Source organism: Ananas comosus, linkage group 2, assembly GCF_001540865.1.
Source record: "Ananas comosus cultivar F153 linkage group 2, ASM154086v1, whole genome shotgun sequence".
In the NCBI taxonomy this organism is placed as follows: Eukaryota; Viridiplantae; Streptophyta; class Magnoliopsida; order Poales; family Bromeliaceae; genus Ananas; species Ananas comosus.
The window spans coordinates 16840800-16850059 of record NC_033622.1 but is presented as its reverse complement, the minus strand read 5'-3'; the positions used below and the strand labels follow the sequence as shown (position 1 = coordinate 16850059).

Genomic DNA, 9260 nt, shown 5'->3' with positions numbered 1-9260 from the left:
CCGTTTGCAAGTTTAACGGTGTAGAAATATCCAAATTACGTGAAATTTTGATAGAAAATTCTTTATACTATATAAAACAAGGTTAATATCTTTGATTTAAAATTTTAATGTCATATTATCACATTTTGTAAGATTTTTATTTTCAGCCGTTGATTTTAAGCCCTTTCGTTCACTAGGCAAATGATATCGTAAAATCAGAAAATTTATTTTCTAGGTACTTCAAATACTCTAGATCAAGTTTAACGGAGCCGATTGACGATTCGAAAGTCGCAACATCGAAAACGAGCTGGAAGCACGGAAGGCTCCGTGTTTCCAATAGCATAGTAGCCTCACTCTCTCTCTCTCTATATATATAGAGAGCTAGACTGGTATACTATCGGTAGCACGGAGGCCTCCGTGCTATCAAGTTGTTTTCAATGATACGGCTTTCAAATCGACGATTGGCTCCATTAGACTTTATCTACACTATTAAAAGTATTTTGAAACTAAATTTCATAATTTTTCGACATCATTTGGCTAGTGATCGAAAGGTTCCAAAATTAACAATTTTAATGGCAGATATGATGCGTTTTTAAGTTCAACGGTGTAGAAGTAACAAAATTAAATGAAAATTTAATAGAAAATTCTATTTAACATCAATAGCAATACTAATACTTCCGATTTGAAATATGAATTCTTTATCATTATTTTTTATGAAATTTTTATTTTCAGCCGTTCATTTTTAGACTACTCGTTTGATAGGTAAATAATGCCAAAAAATTATGAAGTTTAGTTTCCAAATACTTTCAATAGTGTAGATCAAGTCTAACGGAGCCCATCGTCGATTTAGAAGCCGCATCATTGAAAACAATTTGGTAGCACGGAGGCCTCCGTGTTACCGATAGTATACCAGCTTAGCGCTCTCTCTCTCTCTCTCTCTCTATATATATATATAGTGTAGAGCTACTATGCTATCAGAAGCATAGAGGGTTTTATGCTTCCGACTTTTTAACCCTTTGATAAAAAATTGTACGATTGGGATGATTACGGTCCCACCTAGTTAGGATTGAGTAGTACCCCTAGGGTTGAGTGGTCCCTACAGATAATAGTATTAATCCAAAGGTTAAAAATGATCTAAGAAGTTGATCTAAGAGCTAAAAAGTCGGAACAACCAGATCCTCTATACTTCCGATAGCATAGAAGCTCTTATACACACTAAGCAAGCCTTCTACAGTTTGATGCGTATAGAGCTCTTCATATTTATAAATTGTTTTCAACTGGAGCTTTCGAATCAACGATCCGCACTATTAAATATGATTTAGATTATTTAAAACTTCTAAAAAATAAATTTTATAATTTTTTTAAATTATAATAAAGTCTATCAAGCGGGTATAAAATAAACAGTCAAAATCAAAAGACATCCTAAAAATGAATGATCGGATACTTCAATTTAAGATCAGAGTTATTGATCTATATCTAAATAGTGAATAAAATTTTATATCAAAAATGCGACCGATTTTGATTCTTTAAACTGTTAAACTAACAAGTATCTCATATCGGTAGTTAAAAATTATCAATTTTAAGATCTTTTGATTATAAGATAAATGATATTAAAAAAATTATAAAATTTGATTTCTAAAAATTTTAAATATTTTAAATAATATTTAACAGTATGAATCGTCGATTAAGAAGGTCTATCATTGAAAACCACTAATGAGTACGAAATCTATCATTTAAATTTTTTTGATCCAAACCCTTAACAAAAAAAAAGAAAATCATTTATCATATTTTTAAATAAAAAAGATAGCTAATTATACTGTAAAATTTGGAATAGATTGGATCACAATACAAATATAAGAGAAGTTTAATGGCTCAAATTAACCGTTTAATTTGTCTTGCCACTTTTTTTTCTATTTCAGCATTAGTCAAGAAGCTGAGGACTAAGTTTATAATATAGATCACTATCAAAAACGTATGTTAAAAAAAAGGCTAATTTATATAAAAATTTTCTGTCAATATTTGTTTTTCACTTTCTCTCTCCGACTTTTAAAAATCTATATTTTATTTTTTAAAAAAATAAAAAATGATCACAGGAGTAGGATGTTAATTGTGATGATAAAATAATCAAATTGTCCTCTCCCTCTACGTCTCCTCCCCTGCATCATGAGCAACATCTCCTCCTCCATCCTTTGCGCCTCTTTCGATTCCAGCTCCAACTCAGCTTACTCTACCTGCTCTCTTTGCTCCTCCTACACTCCCACTGCCCCTCCATTCGGCAACGGTGGGGGTGGGGACGAGGTTGGCGTGGACGGACGTGGGCGAGGGTGAGACGCTGGAGGAGCGTGAGGGCATCGGTGTTAGCACGTACAGAGGGATCTGCGAGAGTGAGGCGCCCGAGGAGGGTAAGGCGGCACGACTGAGAATGTTGTCAGCGAGGAGGGAGGCGGCGCTGCTGAGAGGAAGGGTACAAGAATATTTTGGGTAAACAAATATATTATTATAAGATATAGAAGGAATCTAATGGAATACCGACGGTGGAGTTCAAAGTGAATATTTTTTATTTTTTAAAAAGATAAAATATAAATTTTTAAAAGTCGGAGGAAAAATAAAAAATCGTATATTGACAGTAGAATTTTCTGTAATTTAGCCTAAAAAAAAAAAGAAAACGTTTTTGAAAAAAGAAAAATTCAAAGGCTCTGTTTTGCTAACGTACATCATTTCTAAGCCGAACTCATGTCCTTTGTTCTCGGAGCCACAATTTATGCAGTCCGAAAACTTGGTTCATTTATTAGGGACAGTTACATCTTGGTAATTAATATCTTAGAACGTATTTTCCTGATTGTGGGATAAAGGGAAACAATTAAGATTACAATTTGACGCAGAAAACAGAGAATTGGTACAAAGGGAAACACGGTTACTCCATTGCACAATATTCTTCTTAAAAAAGGAAAGAAAGATCTTGTGCACAATATTTAATTGTGCATTATTAGTGAAACAAGCCATATGAAGTATGGATTGTGATAGACAACTAAAACCGGCGACAAAAGTAAGGCTTATTAAGTTCATCATTTGCACCTCATCTTTCAAGAAGTTACCCTCTCCTTCTCACAGATACTATCAAAATAACAAACTTCCCCTTCTCCTTTTTGATGTGCTCCGCAACTATTGCTGTGAATCTCGAAAATAATTCGTCGATTATGGCCTTGCCGAAGTGAGGTGCTAATAGGGATTCTGCAACTGATCTTATGATCTTTGCCAGAAACTCCGCACTTGCAAAGTTGTCGACGAGGGATTTCTCATCCAAGTTGCTGAGAGCTTCCCAATTCAGATCGAAAACGTGCTCGTGCACGACGTCGAACGATCCTTCGTCTCGAGTGACCATCTTCACTTCTTCCATGCAAGGTTGATAATACGGTAGATTGAATGAATCCACATCAGAAGCTTTTATAATCCCCTAGAATTGAAAAGATAATTAAGATGATTTATTTCGTTAAAAGTTTGTACTCGTAATGTATCAAATTAATATGGCCTTTCGTATATTCGACAGGTTACGTACCTCCAGGGCCATGTCATTGAGAGCCTTAGTGAGCAAAGTCCAAATGTAGTTATTTTCTTCTTCCGCGGGGTCCGAAGTTCTCCGACCGAAGAACATTAAGACCATTTGTCCCGCGGAGCACATTTCTTCGGATCGAAGCTTGAGGAATAAATGAAAATCTCTCTGAAATTGCTCCAAGTACAATTTGGAAACAAGAGGAGGGCTTGTCTTTGAGATATAAATATTTCCTTTGTTCACTGCAATATTTGCCTTGCTCTCCAGTCCTTGAGGAACCTATAGTAAAAAAATATCATACATATATAAAATTATTTTGGAAAAAAGAAAACTATTGTAATTCATAACACATTATAGTATACACCTACATATCTACCATATAATTTTGAAGTATTACGGTATGCATGTTAGGTCTAAAAATTCTGCTTTATGTTTTCCAAAATATTGTCCTTATCAAGTTGTGATGTATAAGAATATATAAAGTGAAGATCTATTTTTTGGTCTCATAAAAAATTAGAATATCATACTAATTAATTGGATTATATATCTTATAGAATATGCTACATGTACATCTATATATAGATCTAAATCTTGCACCTTTTTAATTCTAAGGTTCAAAAAAATTAAAAAAATTTTGGTGACAAAAAAAGGAAAAAAGAGATAAGATTAGTGGAAGAAGAAGGATCTTTGGATAGACCAGGTGTACATCTTAATTATACCTAGGGGTTGTTGATTCTGTAGGTTGAATATAATTATAAATACAGTGTAATTAGAAAAACATGCAGTTGAGATTCAGTTGTTATAATTATATATAGAAGTTTCATTATATATGGAGATTAAAAAGTAATTAGGAAGGTAATCTTATTTTTTATTTGAAGTTACTTTTTTTGATTGCTCTAGTTGGATATGTGGTTAATTTGGATGTAATTCTAACCGTTATAATTGAATATTCTCATGTAATTCCAACCGCAATAATTAAATTCAACCATATCAAAAATTAAAATTTGAATTTATATATAATTTACAATTATAGTCCAGTTGTAACTATATTAAACCGAACAACTTCCTAATCTAGAGATTAGAAATGTACAGACAGCATTGTTATATTCCATTGATAGCAATAGCCAGAAAGATTATTAAAAAAAAGAAAGAAAGAAAGAAATGAAGAAATGGTATAGTCGGTTGATTTCAAAAGGGTAATGCTCCTTTTTAGGAAGAGCAACTAGACCGGCGATTCGATCCGGATTTTTTTTTGTTTTTTTCCTCTTAAAGTAAAAAAAAAAAATGATGGATAATATTTCTGTTGACCAAATGGTACCAAAAGTTGACCCGTTTGATGAGCTGGTTTGGACTGGATAATCTGTACGACTTTTAATTACAGCAAAATAGTACTCGGCAGTACAATTTTGTTTTTTTGTTTCTTAATTATTTTGGTGGTTTCATAATGTTCATGCATGTATGGTACTTGCATATATACTTGTTTCTTAATTATTTTGAGGTTTCTTCATGTTTAATTATAGAATCTTTTCTAAAAGAGTTGATATAAAACAATATTATTTTAATTTTAAAAAATTATAATAAATATTCATATGGATAATTAACTTATGAAAATTAAATAAAATTCTTATTTTGTACATAATCTATTACCTATACTTTTTAAATTAACTTAAAATATTTTTTGCTTGAATTAAAATAAACTGAACTGCACAAATAATAAATTTTAAAAGGAGCATACTAATATAGGCAAAGTAAAATAGAGATTCATAAAAAGAATAATAAATCTTTAACTTTAAATAACTATCGATTAAGATCCAATTGAGACTCATGTCATATTGAATTTTTTTAAAAAAAATTAAGTAGAGAAAAAATAAATTTACAATAACAAAAAAAAATTATTTAGATGATAAATAGATTTATTAATTCTACAGAATACCACAAAATTATTTAAAATTAGTTGTAATTCAAGATAAATTGGTCCGAAACTCTTAGTCAACGTGATGTAGAATAGTTTTGATACAATTCAATAATCGATGGTGCTAAAGAAGAAGTTCAACAATTGATAGAGGCTGTGTAGTTTTCTGTCTTTCCCAAGAAGATTCTGCTTGGGTAAGGTCTACTAAATTAAGATAAAAAAATAGTATTATGTTGGCTCAGAAAGGGATACGCGATCTCATTAGAAAGAAAAATATTCACAAACGCACTAGAGATCGACAAGGTTACGAAAACCTTAATTTCTCCACCTTATAAATTATAATATTCCTTCCTACTTTAAAAGCACTACGACTAGAGGTGAAAGTGATTACGATAAACTCCTAGTAAATTAATTCGACACTGAATTCGATATATAGGATATACATGTAGATATTAAAATTTAGTATTCGATATATATTCGCATCTGAATTCGCATAAAAAAATAAATAAAAAAAAGAATCGAATATGATTTCTTAAAAATCCGATTGAATTTGACCATTTTCATCCCTAGAAGATAAGAGGAATATTAATATCTATTTTTTTTATTTTTTTTTTTAGAGAAAGGTAGCAAGCTACTTGCTTCAATATATTAATATCTATTATTATAGGGGGATAAAGTGTTTTTCTAACATATATTTCGTTTGTTTAATTTGTTATGAATTTAATGCTAAACTTGCTCTTGCATTCATATTTGTTAAATATTAAATTTTATTAAATACAATATAGATATACATAGTTCAAACATGAATTTGAATATTTAATTGCATTGTGTGTCTTATTCCCGTAAATATATATATATATGGAAGTAGGTTAAAATACTATTAATATATAGCACCAAGTCATTGATGCTATTAGGTTTTCAACTCTTAGATGAAGGGATGTGCGGCTAGGTTAATAGTAGTTCACTAAGATTTAGAGGGTGATTGGTAGAATAGTATGATTTAAAGATATGAAAATGATTAAAAAAGTAGATCCAACAGCGGAAAACTTGATATATAGCACGAAGAACTTAATGCTATTGATAGCATTGTAGCCGAACCATGTATATATATTATTATTCGAATAATATCCGAATACAAATCTAACTCATATTTGAATTCAAATTCATTTTTATTGAATATGACAGTANATATATATATATATATATATATATATATATATATATATATATATATATATATATATATCCGAACCGACCGATCCTTTTCACCTCCTATATAACCACAGCCACTAGAAAACTAAAAGCAAATTTACGCACAATAACCTAAAAGTAGTGTGTATATATAGTGAGGCAAACCTGGGAGAGCCAGTGAAGGCTAAGGCATGAATACATGAAGTGAACGCTCCTTGTAGGAAACAACCTCCCATAGAACGATCCAGGGACCCCTGCGGGGTAAAAAGGCAAAAACTTCTCTCCCTTCTCCTCCTTCATCTTCTCCACGCTCGACGTGAAGAGTCCGAAGAGGGTGTTGAAGTCGTTTCCCGGGAGGTCGTTCAAGAGGAGGTGGAGCTCCGGCGGGCGATGGCTCAGGCGGTCGCAGCTCTCTCTTATGGCGTCCATGATCTGAGAGAAATACATGAACGTGTTCGGCCCTGACGAGCAGCCCAAGTCGGCGACGACCATGTAATTCTCCGGGAGGAAATCGTGGTACAGGTCCTCTACTGATCGTTTCATTATTAATATAACATTTGCTACGGTTTGGTCCTGCAAATTAATATGGCGAAACAGTTAACGTGCCATTTCAGTGAAGAGATAAGGAATGCAAAGGGATATTACAAAGATAGATTTATACATGGATAAGTTACCTTAAAAGTAAGCTCCCGTATGCTCATATTTGTGATAAAACTTTTTTTAAATTTTAGGAAAAAAAGTTTAACGTAGAATATATTTTGTCTAATATTTCCCCTATCATTTTTGACTAATTTTGATCATAAGAAATACGCATGAAATTTTGATATAAAATGGAGGAAAAGTAGTTTGAACTACAAATTAAGAGCTAAAATGAACTCGATGACGATCTTCTTTTCTGATATTTATCATATGATTTAACAATTCTTTTTCTAGCCATGTTAATTTTCAACCATATATATGAGAGAGAGAGAGCGACCTCAAGCTTGGAGACTGTAGCATAACTGTCATCTCCGGTTCCTCCAAGCATGCAAAGCACTTCTTCCACCTTCATTGCGAAGCGAGCTTATACTTATTACTTACTGGTTGCTTCCCTGCATTTTCTATACCCCAAATGACCCTTTATATAGGCTAAATTAATTGACTGTTACATTTTTTTTTTTTTTTCTTGACCCATAACTTCGTAGGAAACTAATTTTTTTTATATTAGATTATATTATCGTCCAGTGGTGGCTACCGTTGTCCACCGTTGTCGCATATGATGCCAAGTTTATTGCGTCTTCATACACGTACGTGATCCGACCCCCCTCATGCATGCCTTGGAGGATCTTCTTCTCTCCAAACTACCGCCTTAATGTTGTGGGACCCCCCTAACTACTGCGAATTTTAAAAAATAAGTTCGCAGGCATTCTTTTCACTTTTTTCTAATTATAAATTACATTAAAAAAAAAATTAGACTAAATTAGTGAAAATTTTTCCCTCAACATTCCTTTTGTTTACTTTTCTTTTTCGATTTCTAAAAATTTATATTTTACTTTCTTAAAAAATAAGAAATATCCTCCTTTCTCTTTGTCTCATCCCCAACCCTTCTTCATCCACAACCCCTCCTCCTCCGTCCTCCGTGCCTCTCTCGATTCCGGTTCTAACTCAGCTTGTTCCACCTGCTCCCCCTACTCCTCTTGCACCCTCCCCACTCCTCTATTCGGCGATAGTGGGGAGGAGGTCGGGGTGGGCGAGGGCGAGACGGCGAAGGAGCGCGAGGGCGTGGGTGTGGGTGGAGGACTTGAGCTTGCCATGGAGGGAGGCGAGGAGCAAGGCGGCGTGGCCGAGGACGTCAGCGAGGAGAAAGGCAGCACGACTGGGAAAAAAAATCTCAGGATATTTTGGATATATAAAATATAAACGAAATCCTGACGGAACAATAATCACGTACGGGGGCCAAAATAAACATTTTTTAATTTTTGAAGGGGTAAAATATAGATTTTTAAAAATCAGAGAGGAAAAGTGAAAAAACAGATATAATTAACATGGTGGTTTTCTATAATTTAGCCAAGAATTTATGAAGTTTTATAAAAATTTTGTAATTTAACGTTTTCCTAAATACTTTTCAGCTGGCAGGATTGTGTATTTTTGTTAATAGTTAACATAAGTACCTTGTAGAGAATTTAATTAACTTTAATTAACATTAATATCTAAAGTTTATAAATTCCAGAAGAAAATTTGAAGGATCCATTTTAAAAAGAGTTATAATTAACTGAGGGTGTTTCCTGAAATTAATAATAATATTATCTCTCTTTTACTTTGCACATCTAGAATGATGTCTGCTGAGTACAAAAATTCCATTCTGGAGATTCACATTACTTTGCATGCATATCTAGAATGATGTCCGCTGAGTACAAAAATTCCACTCTGGAGACTCACATTATGTAATAGTTCGGCTATTAATGGCACCAACCATTTAATGCGATAAAATTTGTAATAGTTCGGCTACCATGCTACCATTCCACTATGGAGACTCATATTATGTAATAGTTCGGCTATCATGTTATTAATAGCATCAAACATTTAGTACGATCAAATTTTACATCGTTAAAGTAGGGCTACTATTAATAGTATTCTAGCCTAATCCTC

At 32.8% G+C, this 9260-nt stretch overlaps 1 protein-coding gene across 1 annotated transcript; it reads right to left on the bottom strand.

The window, feature by feature from the left end:
- On the bottom strand, positions 2709-7735 carry LOC109706002 (anthranilate O-methyltransferase 3-like). The gene is made up of 4 exons (XM_020226815.1): positions 7609-7735; positions 6798-7205; positions 3536-3808; positions 2709-3433 (listed from the first exon to the last, which is right to left on the bottom strand). Exons 1-4 carry the CDS (start codon positions 7681-7683, stop codon positions 3071-3073), a joined length of 1119 nt encoding a protein of 372 aa, XP_020082404.1. The 5' UTR covers positions 7684-7735; the 3' UTR covers positions 2709-3070.